This window comes from Tursiops truncatus, chromosome 9, assembly GCF_011762595.2.
Source record: "Tursiops truncatus isolate mTurTru1 chromosome 9, mTurTru1.mat.Y, whole genome shotgun sequence".
Classification (NCBI taxonomy): Eukaryota; Metazoa; Chordata; class Mammalia; order Artiodactyla; family Delphinidae; genus Tursiops; species Tursiops truncatus.
Genome location: NC_047042.1, coordinates 60,253,407 through 60,271,934, shown reverse-complemented (window position 1 = coordinate 60,271,934; position 18,528 = coordinate 60,253,407). Strand labels below are relative to the sequence as shown.

General features: G+C 54.2%; 1 protein-coding gene across 1 annotated transcript; it reads right to left on the bottom strand.

Moving 5' to 3' along the window:
• Positions 1-1,969: 1,969 nt before the first annotated feature.
• On the bottom strand, positions 1,970-16,266 carry GHRHR (growth hormone releasing hormone receptor). The gene is made up of 13 exons (XM_033862722.2): positions 16,210-16,266; positions 11,928-12,030; positions 11,693-11,800; positions 10,903-11,006; positions 9,635-9,732; positions 8,776-8,908; positions 7,211-7,364; positions 6,863-6,923; positions 6,227-6,296; positions 5,445-5,536; positions 4,740-4,869; positions 4,144-4,185; positions 1,970-2,333 (listed from the first exon to the last, which is right to left on the bottom strand). Exons 1-13 carry the CDS (start codon positions 16,264-16,266, stop codon positions 2,208-2,210), a joined length of 1,278 nt encoding a protein of 425 aa, XP_033718613.1. The 3' UTR covers positions 1,970-2,207.
• Between the last annotated feature and the right edge of the window lie 2,262 nt (positions 16,267-18,528).

Sequence of the window (18,528 nt, the reverse complement as noted above, 5' to 3'; positions counted from 1 at the left end):
TGTTCTTGACCGTCATTGTTCTGCCACCTGGTGGCCAAATTAAGCATTGCTCTTCTCAACTCTGTTGCCTGTAATTAACGTCCCTTTCGAAAAGCTCTCAGAAGTCACCTATTGACCGACTCCTTCCTGCTGCAGATGGGGTTGCTGAGGCCCCGAGAAGGGAAGGGTTTGCCAATCAAGGAATCTGCCCAGAAACCCTCAATGTAGCCCCAGGCAAAGGATCCTTGTAGTGGAAGAGACTAGCAAAGTGGTGGGAATTTGAGGCTCCAGTAGAAACTGGAGGGAGCAAGTAGACTTCCAGCCATAGATGAAACCTCTAGGGAAGGGATGGACAATTCACAAGGTGAGCTTCTGCTTCAAGCACTGCTACCACCACGAACTGCTAACACTAACTGCTAACTAACCACTACTGATGCCAGTTAAGACTTCAGGAGGGGCTTCTCTGGCGGTGCAGTGGTTAACAATCCGCCTGCCAATGCAGGGGACACAGGTTCGAGCCCTGGTCTGGGAAGATCCCACATGCCACGGAGCAACTAAGCCCGTACACCACAACTACTGAGCCCGCCTGCCACAACTACTGAAGCCTGCGCACCTAGACTCCATGCTCTGCAACAAGGGAAGCCACCGCAATGAGAAGCCCATGCACCACAACGAAGAGTAGCCCCCGCTCGCCACAACCAGAGAAAAGCACACGTGCAGCAACGAAGACCCAACACAGCCAAGAATAAAATAAATAAAATTTTAAAATAAAAATAAATAAATAGAAGGGCACAGCCCCTCCCTAGGGTTTAGGAAAACAAAAAAAAAAAACTTCAGGAGACCACTCTTTGACTATTAAAACGAAATCTCTCCCATTTTTGAACCACTCACAGTAGATCTGTCCTGCAGAACTCAGCTCCATTCCCCAGCCTCCAGGAAGCCTTCCTTCACTACCTCAGCCTTCCCTGCACATTGTCTTCTCTTCTGATGGCCACTCTTGCCCTTACAGTCACAGGGGTTCCAGTGAAAGGAGATGCAGCCATACGAAACCCAAGGTCACATTGTTGGCCATAAACGCCCAGCTGCCCAGCACTTTCCTGGTCAGACAAATGTCAAAGTGTGGCCACAGCCTAAAAACCCTACCATGCATTTCCTCCTTTAGTCTCAGATCATAAAAGCAGTTCATACTCATTGTAGGGCATTCGGGAGAAATAGAAGGGGTTTTAAAAGAAAATAAACATCAGCCATGATCTCTTTACCCAAAGACTGGGTAACGCCTAGTGTTGACAGAGCTGCCGGCGGGAGGGGAGCTCTCGCCGGAGCTCTGGAGTGCAATCTGGCACCCACTCCATCATGTTAAGAAAAGGCACAACCGCTGACCTGGCGCTTCCACTCTGTGGTATGTGTCCCGGAGAAAGGCTTGCTGGCATGGGGGCACGAGGGCACAAGCCTGTGAACGTTCACCTAGAGGCAGGGGGAGACAGGACGGTCACACGTGGGCGGTGACACCATGTGGCACCGTACGGCAATCAAAACAGGCAACCAGATGAGCACATGGCAGCAAGGGTGGATGTCTTAAAAGTACCGAGCTGAGAGGAAAAGCATCAGAAGCAGGATGAAGCCTATAACCGACAGCATTTATGGAAATGAGAAGTACAGACACACACAACGCTATGCATTTTGCAAGAACACAGAAACACAAGAATTCACATTTAACACATTGGAATGTTTGCCTGTGGGAGGAGGGGAATGGGAGTGCAGGTAGAGACAAAAGAGAATACATTTTTTTAATGAATTAAAGAAGAGGATCCTTGCACAGACAAGTGATGGGGACGTGACATGAACTGAGACGCGATAAATGCACGTCTGCACCGGGGGTTCAAATAAAGCCTACAGATCCCTCCCCTGCAGAGGCGCACGGTTTCACTCAAACGTGTATCTATTCATTTACAAGTTTATTGGCTCCTCTGGCGTTGGGCTATGGCCCAGACTCCAGGAAGAGGAACATGAGAAGAACAGACAGGAACCAAGGAAATCAGAGGTGGACCCACAGAGACCTGGGCGAAAAGAGTCAGGGACAGGACAGGGAAGAAAGGCTGGGCAGCAGCTTGGGTGGAGGCGTCAACTGACGGTTCCCAGGGGGCACTGCTCTCACTCCTCTGAAGGGTGGTGGGCCCGGGTAGCTGCCCAAGTTCAGGTGTGGATTCTAGTCACGTGATGTGGCCAGCCTAGCACACAGATGTCAGCACCTTCGCCCTTGAGTGGGAAGGCATCGTCCACTTGGCGTGAGTCCTCCAGGCTGGCAGAAGTTCAGGATCGTGGCCACGCCATCTCCGTGAGATCTCAGTCCTCACCTCCAAGCAAGGACAAGAGGAAGGATGTTAGGAAGGTCCCATTGCCACTTCTTTACTCAACCCCAGTAGGGCTGAGGGTGCAGGGGGAGACCATGCAGGAGAAACAGAGACAGGGATTCCTGGAGCAGGAGAAGCTATGGTTGGCCACAGCCACTGCTAAGTACTACCTCTAGAGGATACTACTTCGTCCTTCCCGTATTTCTGACAGTCCCTTTGGCTCCTTTCTCTTTTAGCACTGCCTTTGTCTGGGCCCAGTTAAAGATATTTCTGGGTGCTTTCTTGAGTTTCTGGCCAAAAAACTACTCTGTCTTCCCCAAAAGCTTAGACCATCCCCTGCTCTGGGGTTCATTCCTGCCCCTGCCCACTGAGCTGAACTGTGGCCACTGGGAACCTGTCCAGGGGACATGACCTGAAGAAAGAGAGGCCTCCAAACTCTGTCTGAGGAGGTGCAATTGAGGGGATTGAGAGTAACTGAAGGAAAAGCCACTTGGGAGATGTAGTGGGGGGGGGGGAGTGTCTGTATCATCACATCTCCAAGGGGCTGCTGGGGCAAAGGGGGGCTGAGAGGCTGTGACATTTCTGACAGAGCTGAATTTAAGCTGTGACAAAGACAAAAAGGAGACAGATTTCCATTCAACGTAAAGGTGAGCTTCCTGATGATAGAAAGTGTCATTGACAGGTAGTAAGCTCCCTGTCTCCAGAGGCATGTAACTATCTGGTCCCCAAACCTCTTCCTGGGACAGATCCCTTCACAACTCTCTGTGGAATCCCCTTTTCCAGATCCCACCCACCTCGTCCAGGGCTGTTCCTCGCCCCTCTCAGCAACCCCAGGGCCCATGAGCCACTACAATCAGATACTGCAGTCCTGCGTCTGCATCCAGACGCCAGATAAGGCTGCAGAAGACTCAGAAAGGCTAGGGTGGGAGCAAAGAATGTCAGAGGGGAGGGAGCCAATAAGAGACAGCGGTGGCAGAATAGGGGGGTGCAATGCTCCACAGCTGGGGTACAGGTACGTACATCCAGGTCTCCAGCAGAACACAGAGCCCACAGCAAATCCTTGGCCACCAGAGGGAGCCCATGACTCTGCCTGTGCACACAGCAACAGGACCTGGTTGTCTGGGGCGCTGAGTTAAATTCTCCCACCCCTCCCCATAAAGCAGTCTGTCCTAAAGGAAAAATGCAAAGTGTCTTCTGGGAGGGATGTTATCATTCACTCCTCTTTACCATCTCTCCATAGTTCTACATGTGCACCGGTACCATCTCTTCTGTCTGTTCATGTGTTTGTCCACCTCTGGTCTGTTCTTTTTGTGCATCTCCCCTCCAGGTGCTCTCTCTCAGAGTCCCTGGCTTTTCTCTCCATCATCCTCCCTGTCTCTGCACTTGAATTTCTTTTCCTAGACTTTGTATGTCTACCTCTGACTTTCTTGGTTCCTCTGTGTCTTGTCCCTGTCTCTCCAGGAGCTGGCTTATTCCTTCCCCCACTCTCTGTCATTCAGTTTTAGAAACACAGAAGTAAAGGATCCTTTTAACCCACCCCTGGATCCCTCTTCTGATCCCTGAAAGGCCTTCTCCACCTCCTGCTGAATGGACAGTAATCTTGGCCCAGCCCAGAGGAGGGATGGATAAAAGATGTGTACAGGAAGTATTCAGGTTAAGCTCGATCCAGAAACTCAGGACAGATTTCCACAAAGGATTGCAGGACTCAGTGTTTGGCCTGATCGGGGATTTACAGGGGTTGGGCAAGAGAGAGGCAGCCTTAGGACTGGTGGGAGGGAAGGCTTAACAAATAAGGATAGCCTGAGTCACATACCTCTTGGTTGAGGAAGCAGTACAGGATGGCAACAATGAAGCCCTGCGGGGCCAAAGAGAAAGGACCCCATCACCTTGGCCTGGCCTCAAGGTGTCTGCAGTCTTCCTACTACCTTTTTCCCCTACTCTCCGCCAGGCTGTGACTTGGACCAAGTGTTTGGGAAAAGGGAAAGTCATCACTTACCATGTGCCAGGCATATTGTCACATCTAATTGTCATAGCAAGCCTGCCAAGGCTGTACTGTTGGCCCCGTTGGCCTGTTTCTCTGAGTCTCTTTATTTCTGCATCCCCTAGTATTAAGCACAGAGCCTGACACATAAGAGGTGCTCAGTAAATGTTGAATAGATTGGATGAATGGATGGGTAGATGGATGGATATGTAGATAGGTGCATGAGTAGTTGAATGAATAGAGAGATGGATGGATGGGAGAAAAACAGACAGATGGATACTTGAATAGATGGATGAGTGGCTGGAAGGAAGAATAACGAGCCTAGTTGCCCTCACCCTACCATGAAATCAATCAAGCCTGTGGGCGGCAGCACCTTCCTCCTGCCCAAGGACTCAGAGGGAAGGAGTGAGTGCTGTGGGGGTCCTCACCTGGAAGGAACCCAGTCCCAGCTCCAGGGGGAGGCGAATGCCCAGGCCAGCACTGTCAGGCAGGAAGTTGAAGATGATGTAGTGAATTCCAAACAGCGGGATGAGGAGAAGGGTTGACTTGGAGAGACGCCTGCAGAAAAAAACAAGCCCAAGGCTGGAATTAGAAAGTCGCATGGGCCCCCTACCTACTTTCACTTCCCACCAGCTTCCCATATCAATTCTACACACCAGCCACCCTGGAGAACTCCCCACATGCAACGTGGGCTTCCTTACTTTGGGCCCCTGGATTTTGCTGTTCCCTCTGCCAAATTCTCTTGTCTCCATTTATTCTAGTCAAGTCTATGTATCTTTCAAAGCCTAGTTCAAAGACACCTCTTCCAGGAAGTCTTCCCAGACTGTACTCCAACCCCACCATCTGTTTAGAAAGGATCTCCTTCCACAGGCTCCCGTAGAAATTGATCCCAACACTCATCAGCCTACTTGGCCTGGCAACTGGCTGTTTGGAGCCCCATCCTTCCTATATTGTGACCTACTGGAGGGCAGGAACCGTATCTATTCTCTCTGGGGACATAGGGACAAGCACTGGACCAGGATCATGGATGCCTAATCGTGCATAAAAGAGAACCATGCTGACTCCTACTCCAGTTATGTCCCCAGAACCCCCGGAAACACACACACACACACACACACACACACACACATTACCAGTACTGATGCTGGGTGTGGAGGCTGCCCTGAGCTGGCTCCAGTTTCCTCAGCAAGATACGGATAATATTGAGAAAAAGCCCAAAGTTCACCTGCAAATAGAGGTGTAGGAAGGTGGAAGGCAAGGGTCAGGGGTGACCCAAATGGCCTGGGGTGGGACATCTTTGGGGACTAGAAACCTCAAATCCTTGAGAGGCAGGGATGTGCAGGTAGATGGATGTGCAGGTCATTGCTCTAGACCTTGTTGACTGAGACTGGACAGTCCCATAGGAGGCTCAGGGTCCCCCTCCCTTTCCAGTCCCAGGACCAAGGGTGGGAGGTCAGGCCTTGCCATCCTGCCTCCAGCACCTCTCAGGCTCTTCTCTGGCACAAAGCATGTGACCTTCTCTTTGTACAACTGCAAAACTGACAAAAATGCGTACATTCACCCAGGCCACAAAAACCAGTCTTAGCTGCCCTGTCTTCCACGTGGGAGCAGGTAGGAGTTTCAGCTGCCGCGTCTTCTACTCTCCCAGCCCAGCCTCGCTGCTGTGGTAGGTGACCTGCAACCAGGGCGCCAGACTCATCAAAGCTCTGAGCTAGAAGAGGCCTGAGCGCGGGTTTTACCAATGGGCTGCTGAGGTCCAGAGAGGGCCTCACAGAGAATCTGGGGCGGAGCCAGGCTGGAACCCCAGGTGTCCTGACTCCCAGCCTGGAGTCATGTTTCTTGCTGTGTATGGCTGCTCGGTGGACCCAGGGAGGTTGGCTGAACAAAGCAGAGGACACTGGCCCCAGGCACTGACCCCAACGGAAAGGACGATGGGTCCTTTGATGATCCACCAGTAGGGGGAGCTGTCGTCCAGGTCCCAGCACCTGGGGAGAGGACAGGCCGGGACTGATGGGGGGGGTGGGATGGGGTGGGAAGAGTGCAGCTGCTGGAAAGCCCTTTTCTGTGGCACCCATGCTCCTCCCTCCTCGCTACCTACCAGCCTCTAGGTTCCTCACTTTGGAATTTGAGCCTTCTAGCCTCACCCTACTCCCAACCAGCCTTATCTATGTCCTCTCAGACACTTAGGCACTTGCCAAAGGCGTGCCCTGATGCAAGCTGGGTTCACTCCTTCTCTCCACCTAGGTGGTTGAGTTTCTCAAAACTCAGTCTGTTTGCTGCCTTCTTGTGGCTCCAACACGCCCCCTGTTCCAGAAGGCCCCCACTTACAGCCCCCTACCCCCTGAGCCCCGAACCCTGAGATTCTGCGCCCCCTTCGTGCCCAGGCTCAAGCCCCTTTTGTGCGATGCACGACTGCATCTCCCACCCCTCTCCCAAGCCTGGGAGCTCTCCTCCTCTTCCCAGCTTGGAGGACAGCCTCATTGCCTGAGCGTCCAGTCCATGCCCCATGGGGACCCAGTACGGGTGTGATGAAGAGATAGCCCAGACTCACGCAACATCCTCAAAGGCCAGCTTGCAACCCACCCACATGCCGGTGAAGAGCAGGGGAAGCCCTGAGGGGGTACAGAAAAGACACGAGTAAGGGGTGTTCATCCTGTGCCCACCTCCCACCACTACAGCCAGTCACACAGGACACTGTGAAGGCGGGACCAGGAGAGAGCCCGGAGACCGGGAACCTGGCCCTGAACTCCAGCACTTGCTGTAGGACTGTAGGCTGCCCTTCCTCTCCCTGGGCCTTGGGGTCATCGTGAGTGAGATGAAGGGACCTTGGTGTGAGCTCCCTGGGCATCCCCGACCCCCCAACACCCGCACAGTGCCCAAACCAGCCCTTGGTGCTCACCCCAACCAGCAAGGACCAGCCACCAGAAGGTTCTCCTTGCGCTGGGTGACGTGGAGGCCAAGAGGCAGGTCAGGTAGACAGCTTCTGCCAGCAGCCAGCTGAAGTTGGTCATGGTGGCGAAATGGGAGGTGGCCACAGAGACCTTGCACAGAACCTGTGGGCCGGGGGCTGCGCACTTCAGAGCCCGGACATCCCGTGGAGCCCTGCCAAGTCTCCCCTACCCCACTCAGGCCCCAAACCTCCAGGTCTCCTCCACCTTGGGCTGCCCCAGAGGGGCGTGTGGTAGGGTAATGTGGTGGTTAAGGGCACAGATTTGGGATCCAGACAGCCTGGGTTCAAATTTACCAGCTGGATAACCTTCCCACACCTTAGCTTTTCATCTCTAAAAGGAAAAACTTCCAGTGCCGGCTCGTGGCCTCATCATAAGGATTAAACGGAAACCCTGTATACGAATTGCTACTGTTTTTACTCTCACCGCATCCCTCCTGAGCTCAAGTCAATCCCTAGAGCTGAGGATACAGAACACCATTTATTCATGCACTGCTCCGTCCTGCGAACATACGCGCGTGTACCCGTGCACGCATTCATGCATTCACTGCATGACTCTGCTCATCTGTCTCAGAATGGCCCAGGCTTGGCCCCGCCCCCACCATTCAGCTGCTGGGTGACATCGCCAATCATCCCTCATCTACATATGGGACTAAAATGAAAATAGATGTAGGAAGCAAAAGGAGATAACATATGTAAAGCATTTAGCGTAACACCTGTCACATAAGTGCTCGATACAGATACTATTATTATGCCTTTCATTAACGAATGAAGGTCACCTGTTCATTCATGTAGCTGTTCATTTCCAGCACGGTGTCAGAGTACGTGGTAAGTGCTGGGCCACCACACTCAGCCCAACTTCCCTTATTTTCGGTCTCTTCTCATAGCCCACCTCCCTGCCCCCAGGATGACACCCCTGTTTCTTGGACTTGCCCCAGCTTCTCCTGTCCGTGAGAGCGGGTCGTCTCACACTGGGCACGTTCACCGTGGCCTTCCCCACTCCCTCCCTATCATTGCTGCCCGCCCAGCTCCAAAACTATCTCCTCCCTGAAGCCCTCTCCTCTACCTAGTGGTCCCATAAAATCTGGTATAATCTGTCCCCTTAGGCACCCGGGGTGCTCCTCAAGGGAGACACACGGCTCTGCCCAGGCCCTGACATACCCAGGCCCAGCACAGACAGACAGTGCTCGGAGGAAGTGTGAAATGGAAAGGCTGGCTGGAGTGAAATGGGGTCCGGCTTGGGATATGGGATGGGGAATGGAACAGGAATACAGAATGTGGAGTGGAGAGTGGAATAAGGGAAGCGCTGTGGATGGGCACCGTCGTCCAGGAAACAGCCGGAGGATTTAGAACTTGACCGCAAGGAGGGGGAGGAAGGGGGAGAGGTATTTCCCGCTCTGTCGTTAGCAAAGTGGGAGCCGCAGGGTCAGCCCCCGCTACCCCGACAGGCACATCTGCATCTCTCATCCAACCTCCTCGCCCGCACCCGCACCAGCACCCCGACCCATGGCTGTTACAGTGGAGAAGCTGCAGTGGTCCGTGTCCTCGCCGTGAAAGAGGGTGGCATCCTTCAGGAACACAGCTCCCGCCTTGAGAATAAAGGTGGCGAACAGCTGGGTGTGGATGTAGTTCCTGGGGCAGTGGAGCCTCCTGGAGGGGGCAGGAGGGGAGAGGAACAGGACGCAAGGTGGGAGAGGGGCTTCGCGTGTGCTCAGAGCGGGCTTGGGGAGGCTGAGCGGGGCGCGAGGCGAACTGAACTGGCTTGGCTTGGATTGCCTCAGATTGGATTGCGTTGAACTTGAGGCTTCAGCTATAACCTTGCAGGACGGCTGGGCTCAGTGTAGGTGAGAGGACAGAGAATAGCAGTCAGTCCCTTGCCTTCAGGGAGCTCACGGTGTGGAGGACAGAGGCAGAAAGGACAGGGTCCTGCCCAGGGGGGCCCCCTGATGATCAGAGAGAGGCGGCTCATCCCCAGGAGACAGAGAACAGCACAGGCCAGGCTGGGGGTGGGGTGAGGTGGGGCTTTGAGAGGGCAAAGATCAAAGGGTTGAATTAGCCAAGAAGGGCTTCACAGCAGGGCCAAAGAGGACTCTTGAGCTGAGCTTTGAATGTTAAGGGATATGAGGGCACTGAGAAAAAAGGAGGCAGGCATTCCAAGCAAATAGAATAAGTTCCACACAAGCAGAGGTGTAGAGGTGGGAGCCAGACCTGGAGTGTGAAGGGAGGGGTCTGCGCCTGGGGGAAGGGAAAGGAAAAGTTAGAAATGGCCGATGGCAGATCTGGGAACGTCTTGCATATCCAGGTAAGGGTTCAAGTTTGGTGCTGTGGACGACGCGGAGGGCGTAGGTTCTGGAGCAGGTGGTGAGGATGGCGAACCTGAGGGCAACCAGGATGGTGATGGCCATGAAGAGGGCCACGGCAGAGACGCTGTGGCCCATGGTGTAGACGACCCTCACGGTGGAGAAGTAGGATTTCTGGGGAGGGTGGAGACGGAGGAACGCTCAGCAACTGGGCCTTTGAGGAGAGGGAGGCTTGACAGTCAAACAGGTGACATTTTCAATTCTATCCCGAACCTGCCCGTGTCGGGGCAGGGGCGTCTGTGGGGACCACAGCAAACTCCCTCCGGAACTGAAGCGAAGCTTTTGTTTGCAGCCTGTCGGCTGGTGAGGAAGCAGGGGAGGGGCGGGGGGAGGGGGAGGGGAGCTAGATGCTTAACTCTGGCTGTCGCTGGGCGTAGGGGAGGCTGACACGGAAACCGCACGTCCCCGGGGAGTGACAACGCTCAGGAGGAAATCGGGCTTGTTTATTGACATCCAGCTTGCTCACTGGCTTGGGAACATGACATCCCCAAATAAAGGGGACAGCCGGGGACAGCTGCAAGGAAAAGCTCTTTCCAAGACCAAGGTTTGGATCCATCTAAGTCAAGCCTGGACTCCGGAGATGGGGACAGAGCGTGCAGCCTTGCGGGGAGGGGGACTCCGGAGACAGGGACGGAGCGTGCAGCCTTGCGGGGAGGGAAGCGATCGGGGACCCAGCTCCCCTGAGGGTTGCAGGCAATCATCGCCCCTCCCAGACTCAGTCTTTTTATCTGAAAAAATGTCAGACTCATGCTTTGCCTTCAGGGCTGGGGGGAAAGAGATATGGGATTATGGCTGTGGAGGCAACTTGCAAAGGCCATGCTCGATTTGGAGGCGTGGGGTGTGCCGGCTAGGTTAGGGGGCACTGACATCACTCCAGGCTTTGGTTTCTCTCGCTTGCCCACAGACTGAGGGCCAGAGAGGGCAAGGAGCTTGCCCAGGACCACTAAGGGCCTTTGTTTCCCAGAACTCCTCTCAGCTCCCTGCCCTGGAGGCCTGGGCACAGAGAGGGTACGCCAAGGAGAAAAGAAGACGGTGGCCAGCACGTCTCCCTCCCTGTCCTCTGCCTCCCCTCTCCCTCCTAGCTGCATGGTCCACCTGTCTCCCTTGAGCAAGTTAGCACAAGGCCCCCTCTCTTCCAGACGCTGCCATCTTCCGGAAATGTGCTGTAATGAATATTCCAACCTGCTGACTGCAATGGGAATGGCGGCCCCTACAGCTGTGCGATCCACCACCCAATCAAACATCCACGGCGACCCTTCCTCCAAGATGCCAGGAGCCTCTCACCTCTTCAGTTAGCAGCTCCAGGGGCACAGGACAGGCCTCAGGATAGGGCGGGAAGGGCTCAGACCAGCCCGTGATGGTGCAATCCCGCTTCAAGGCCCCGGCCCCTGGGAGGCAACAGAGGCAGGGAAGGAGAGATTTTGTCAGGACAGCTGCTCCTCTCTCCCCAGGAGAGGTCGGGGAGCCGGGGAGTGACCCTGGCAGGGTCTGCACAGACAGCCCATCTCTGCAGCAGAGAGAAAGGAACCTTCTCTCCAGAGGCCTGGGGTCCAGGCCCAGCCTGCTTGGGACATGGTCTAGGAACTTCCTCTCTGGCCTCAGACTCACCTTCTGTTCATTGAAAGAATGGTTCCCTTGAGGAGCAGAGTAGCAAGTTGGGCCTCCAGCGTCCTAAGGGCAGGGGGGAGAAAGGAGGCCCTCTCTGCCCCTGGAGGGACCGTCCACCCCAGACACCCAGGCCAGGGAGGTGAAGCAGGCAACTTCCCAGAGGACATTTACTCAATTCCAGGCCCTGAGTTCAGCACTGCCAAGCCCCGATCATTAACCCCACCCTCCGTGCAATTAGTGCTCTTGTTTTCCCCAGGTCACGGGAGGTCAGAGAGCTGAGGGTCTGGGAGGGTGACTGACTTGCCCAAGGTCACACTGAAAGAGGAGAAGGGGGAAGGCGGTGCTCAATCCAGGTCTGCCTGGCCCCAGAGCCAGGAGTGTGGCCACCACATTCTGCCACCACCAGATGCAACCACGTCACGTCCGCGTCCCCCCCTTCCCCCAGCACACCCCCATCGCCCCTCACCTGGCTCTGAGCTGAAGTGAGAGAAGAAAGCCGGGCAGGGGAGGCTCACCCACTCTCCAGAGCCTGCCGTCGGCCAGCACAGCAGCCCATCCCAGGTCCTGGGGCAGCCTAGACAGCGAGATGGGAGCAGAGGAGACCCAGCCCAGGGGACAGGCTTGTCCACCATCCTGAATGGGAGGCTGGAGGAGATCAGGAAATCCGTGACAAGCCACCCCCGCCCTCCCAAGCCACGTACCAAAGGTGGAGTTGGACATCCCCTCTGCCGCTTGCAGACAAGCTCGCTCATCCTCTCTCAGCTGGGTGATGTAGTCACACTCTGGGTGCACATGGCCCAGTACCTGCAGGAGACAGTGAATGGGATGAGCTGAGCCAGCTGGATGCTTCTTCTGGGTTTGCTGGTCTAACGACCTGAAGACAGAGATAAAGCCTGATTCATTTGCACGGCCGTGCTCTCAAGCACAGGGCCCGACTCATCCAGGTATGCTTAATGAATATTTGGACGAAAGGCAGACAAGCAGGAAGGGAGGGAGGCAGAGAGAGTAGAGATTTGGACGGCTGCTTCCCCTTTTCATTTCATGGAAGTAAGTTCTGAGTCACATTAAACAAAAGTCTTCAGAAGATCTCACAGAGATGGCCAACTCAATAATGCCTCCGTGTAGCAGCCTTTTTTCCTTCTTTGTTTTACTCCCCTGCTCTGTACTCCCACTCCCCGAAGGCAATTCTGCATAAAGTACCTTGGTAGACAGAGTAATGGCCCCCCCAAGTGTCCATGTCCTAATCCCTGAAACCTGTGACTAGGCAACCTTACAAAGAGACTTCGCAGATGTGATTAAGTTAATGATCTAGAGATGGAGCGATTATCCTGGATTATCTGGGTGACCCAATGTCATCACAGGGGTCTTTATAAGAAGGAAGCAGGAGTGTCAGGGTGAGATAAGGAGATATTCTGACAGAAGCAGAGGAGTATGTGTGTGAGTGTGTGTGTGTGTGTGTGTGTGTGTGAGAGAGAGAGAGAGAGAGAGAGAGAGATGAAGATGCTACACTGCTGGCTTTGGAGGTGTATGGTCATGAACCAAGGAATGCAGGTGACATCCAGAAACTGGAAAAGGCAAGGAAGCGAGTTCTCCCCTACAGCCTCCAGAAAGCACTATGCAGCCCTACCAACACTTTGGTTTTAAGCCACTGAAAACCATTCTGGACTTCTGACCTCCAGAATTGTAAGAAAATAGATTTGTGCCGTTTTAAGTCACTAAGTTGGCGTTAATTTGTTACGGCAGCAATAGGAAACTAATGCAACTACCTACACAGATGCCTTTGTCTCAGGCTCTGCTTTCAGAGGTACCCTGACAAAGATATGTGAAAAAAATGGGTAGATTAGTAAGTGAGAGGATAGACGGATACGTGAATGAGTAGATGAATGAGGTGAAAGAGCAGATGAATGCGGATTCATGGATGAATGAATGAACGGGTAACTGTGTGGCCGGCTGGTAGAATGAGTGAACATACGTACAATAGATAGGTGAATAGATAGAGGGATGCGTGAATACATGCATGGATGGGTGGACAGGTGGATGGATGAGGGCATGCACGTGAAGATGGACGGGTAGGTAACGGACAGATACATGGAGGGATAATGGGTTTGTGGTGTGACTCAGTAATCAGGAAGGAGTTTCCCAGAGCCTGGTGCCACCCGGTGACCACAGGGAATGATCCCTGGAAGCTGGTAAAGAAGCTGTTTTTCTGGAAACCCTCTAGCAGTATTTCTGAGCGTGTGCCTCATGATCTAACTGCAGATCACCTGGGATGGAGTCAAGAATATGCAGAGACCTATGGCTGGATCTAGGACTTTGCATTTTAACAAGTTCTCTAGGAAGCTGGGAGTCAAAGGCAGGAATTCTTAACACCTCTCCCTCCCACTGCCCCAGACTGGAGAAAAACTGAAATGGACTGTCCAACAGGGCACAGCCCCAGACAGATACACGTGAGGGAACCCAGCTTTATAAGACGTGCTCCTTACACTGTGAACATATCCACAGCCCACATTTGTGTACAACATGCACATCAGATTCAATCGGTGTAGATTTCTGTCCCCAAGGATTTCACAGGGAGGCGTGGAGTGAGGATGGGAGCTAAAACCCGGTCCTGATAGATCCAATACAAACTGATCAGAGGCAGGACAGGCACTATGGGAGGGTGGCCCTTCTCACAGGGACTGAGAAGGTGGCATTTGAGCCGGACCTGAAACTAAAGGAGTTTTTTTTTTTTTAATTGGTGAGGAAAAGAGCACTTGGGACAAAGAATGTGCACAGACAAGGGAGTGGCAGACGCAGCTGAGCTGAGTGAGGGGAGAGCCCTTCCCATGGCCATCCTCGCACCCACACGCACACACGCATGCACACACGAGCCCCAATGTCCGGCACAGAGTCTGTATCAGCAGGTGTTTAATTAACGCCCAGTGTCCTTTGACAGAAATCCAGGCACGGCAAGGAGCACAGTGGATGCGAGACAGGGGCTGGGGTCAGAGAGGAGGGACTTCAAACACCAGAGCGGGGACAGTGGACAGTAGGTGACCACATGGAAGGGACCCAAGGACAGGCCAGTGGGCTAGGAGAGGACCTGGAGACCCAGCCCAGTAAGTAGGCTCACCCCTACCGGCCCTACCCTATGGGGAAGGACACCCCTGTCCTGACCTGCTGACCCTGTTCGCCCAAATCCAGCTTGGGCTCAGCTCTGCCACCTCCTGCTTGGGCCCCTGGGACCTCAGGTTACAGATTCCACCTGCCGCCCAGCCTCTGGGTCTCCAACCTGGTGGTGCCTCTTGGCTTCCTCCCCGGGACTCAGGGACCCAGGAGCCATCTCAGAGCAGAGCCCCCGTCTTATCTCCCCTACATGTCCCCAGTAGCAGTCTGATGGTCAGAAGTGGGTAGACGGGGAGGGCAGACTCACCTGATATGGGACTGTGGGCTCCATCTGCCCTTCCACCCCCTCCACGTCTGCAGCCCATCCCTTCCTGGGATACCTTCTCAGGGCCTGACTAGGGAACCACTGAGGCCAAAAGAACTAGGGTCCCTGGTGGGAAGCCTCCCACCGAAAGGAGAGACAGACAGCCCTCACAGTTCCTAAGGGGAGGAAAATTCAGGGAAGCCCAACTCATGACCCAGATGTGTGGTAACAGGTGGAGACAGTACGGGGTGGGGAACGGTGGACATTTCCAAGACTTACCCAAACCCCGCCCCACTCACCTAGGGCTCGGGGATCATCTGGCCCCTGTACCGGACCCACTCCTCCTGAGGGGAGACTCTGTCACCCTGTGTACCTCGGCCTTGCTGACCGTGAATACAGCTAACCCGGGGTCTGTGCAGGATGGAGGCCACACTGGGAAACAATGACTTGGTGCTGGCCCTGACCCTGCCACCAGCAGCTGAATGACCCCCACGGGATCTCAGTCTCCCCTCCTAAAAATAGAGCATTCATTGTAGGGTGCACACAGATGAGAGGCAGGAGGCACCCCTCACCGAAGAGGGGAGGGCGTAGAAGTCTCCCACACTGCACCCCATGCCCAGCCTTTGACAAGTCAGATCTGACTTCATGCACAGCAGCCCTGGGGGGAAGACACTGTGCTCTTCTTTTACAAAGTGAGGCTCAGGAAAGGACTTGCACAGATCACACAGCTAGTTTCACGGCTCCAGGATTCAAGCCTAAAGGCCATGCACGAGGGGCAGGTGCAGCACAGTGCCTGGGAGGCGCGGCTCGGGCCCCCGCCCACATACACACACTCACACACAAGCCAGTAGAGCGGGCTCTCGGGAGTCCCTGGGAGCTGCAGCTGCCTCCCCGGGACCCGTGTCTCCCATCCTGGTCCCCGCGTCCCTGTCACTTGCATTCACTCCGGGAAAGCATGCTGGGGAAATGTGGCACATTCAGAGAGGGCCCCCTCCTGGCAGCCCGTTCTCCAGCACTCTAGGCCTCCGAGCTGGACAGCTTCTCAGGGCCCCAGGGCATATCATGCGAGGAAGCGTCCCCCAAATGCCGGAGGGGAGCAGCTGCTCACTTACTACCCAGGGCCTGTCAGTCCCTGGCCACACCCTCTTCAAAGGAAGCAGCCAAACGGAGTGGCTCCAGGGCTCGTGGGGAGACAGAGGGCTCTGGGGAGCTTGTCGGAGGAGGGGGTGTGGATAAGACTTGGGGTGTGAAGGGGAGGCGGAAGTACTGTCTGGGGACAGAGTCTTGTGGCCCCCAGAGGGTGCAGACAGGTCCTGGGGGGAGCAACGGGCAAGCAAATTCCGTTCAGCCCCAGGAAGGACCGTTTGCTTGTCGGAGCTCCCCAGGGATGAGCAGGCTGCCTGGGAAGGGTGGGGGAGGAGAGGAGGGGGCCACGGAGGAGATGAAAAGTTCATCTACCACTGGCTTGGTAGAGAGACGCCTGTGCTGGTGAAGGGTGGACCCCAGTATGGCCCTGTGGCTCCCAGCTCTTGAGCCCAGTGGGAGGGGCAGGAGGGTCTGAGCTGGCTACTCACGGTGGGTAAGGGGCACAGCAAGCAGAGGAGGCAGGCACCCCACACCTTGCTGTCCATGGCAGGGGCGTGGCAGCGGCTCCTCGGTCAGCCTCGGTGAGCCCCGCTCTCCTGCCCACTGTCCCCTGCTCCTGTCGCTGCTGCCAGCACACCGTCTGCCTCCCCTTCCCAGGTGGCTGTTTGCATAGGCAGGAGCCAGCGAAGGGGACAGAACGGCTGAATATTCAGCAGGATTACAGGACACCGTGCCCATCTCAGCCCCGGCCTTGGGGTGGGACTCCACGTTCCCAGGAGAAACGGGGTGGGCCCCTGCAACCCCCCTCCACTCTGTCTGTAAGTTGGCCCGTGTCTGTCCTGACACCAAGGTCACAGAGAAATGACAGCCACGGGACACCTCTTACCCCAGTAGGTCAGTATTCTTTATCGTTTTCTTCTCTGAGCCCAGCCCTCTGCGGGCCCACCCTGGAGAGACTCAGAGAAGAAGAAGAGGGCCTGGGCCCACCCTCAGGGAGCCCCCAGTTTGGTTGTGATCCCAGCGTCATCCACAGTGCTGGAGGGTGAACTCAGAGCCCTGGGGACCCAGCAGAGGTGGATAGGGTGTCAGTGGAGGCTGCAAAGTAGGAATGAGCTTAGAAAAGGGCTGGGCAATCACGAAGCACCCATATGGGCTGGTCGAGAGGTGACATACCAGCAAAACCTCATTTCTGTTCCCGGCAAGGATGCCAGCCTGGATGGCGAGGTGAAGTCTGCAGGTGTCCAGGCTCTGGATTTTACAGGGGGGCCTTGTCGATCTCTCCAGAAGTCCTCATGGCAACGGAGAAAAACAGGAAACGTGCAAGAAGATTCATGGAGCTAAGCCATCCTGAATGGGGCAAAACCACTGCTATCAGGGGCATAAACAGGAGGACCTACACAACAGCTCGGTTCATTTTCCATATTCATTGCCTGGTTATTTTTATTATCGTTTTAGACTTTAAAATGAGGAATCCCAATTGGCCAGGCTACAGACAGTGTTCTAATTTGCCCTGGATCCTCCGCGGCACCGGGGGGATTGGAAAGCACGTTTGATCTTCAAGGGCCCTGAATGTGCCAGTACCTGGCAGGTCCCAACATCTGTGCGCAGGTCTGCATTCCCAGAGCTTGATGGGCCAGACACTGTGACACAGACGTGTTTACAGCCTAACTCGAATCATGAATGATGAAGCTCCTTGCCCCCACCACGTCTGGATTGAGGAATCGTCTTACATCAGCAGGGCTTTATTTTTCCATTGGTGTTCATCACCAACAAAGAAAAATATTTTGAAAAGAAAACATGAAGCGTCCCCAGCCCAGACATTCCTGCCCTCGCACAAGCGTTTTCATGTGCTTGGCCGTGACCTGGGGCAGGTCTCACACCACAACTAGCTCGCACATTTGCAGGACGAAGCAGAGCCCCTCTGTTGACAGGCTGAGCGAGGATGCAGTGCCGGAAGCAGAGCACTGACCAGGTGTATCTTTAAGGGAGAGCCAGAGCCTCTGTCCCCTAGCTACAGAGAGACAACAGCCCAAGATCAAATACCGCAGTAATCACTGTTGATAATTATGTCAATTAGTATTACTGAGGGCTAATAATTGATGTTAATACTACTAGTAATTATTATCTAAATTAGCAATTCTTTTTTTGTAACGAATTTAATGTTTTAACATCTTTATTGGTGTATAATCGCTTAACAATGTTGTGTTAGTTTCTGCTATATAACAAAGTGAATCATCTATACGTATACCTATATCTCCATATCCCCTCCCTCTTGCGTCTTCCTCCCACCCTCCCTATCCCACCCCTCTAGGTGGACACAAAGCACGAAGCTGATCTCCCTGTGCTATGCGGCTGCTTCCCACTAACATCTATTTTACATTTGGTAGTGTGTATATGTCAGTGCCACTCTCTCACTTCGTCCCAGCTTACCCTTCCCCGTCCCCGTGTCCTCAAGTCCATTCTCTACACCTGTGTCTTTATTCCTGCCCTGCCCGTAGGTTCATCAGAACCATTTTGTTTTTTTAGATTCCATATATATGTGTTAGCATACGGTATTTGTTTTTCTCGTTCTGACTTACTTCACTCTGTATGACAGTCTCTAGGTCCATCCACCTCACTACAAATAACTCAATTTTGTTTCTTTTTATGGCTGAGTAATTTTCCATTGTATATAAACTAGCAGTCCTTAACAAGAAGCAATTCTGTTGCCTGGGGAATCTTTGGCAATGCCTAGAGTCAGTTTTCAGTGTCACAGCCAGGGGTCAGGGGGTAGGGAGGAGGTGTGACACGGTGCTATTTTTATGTAA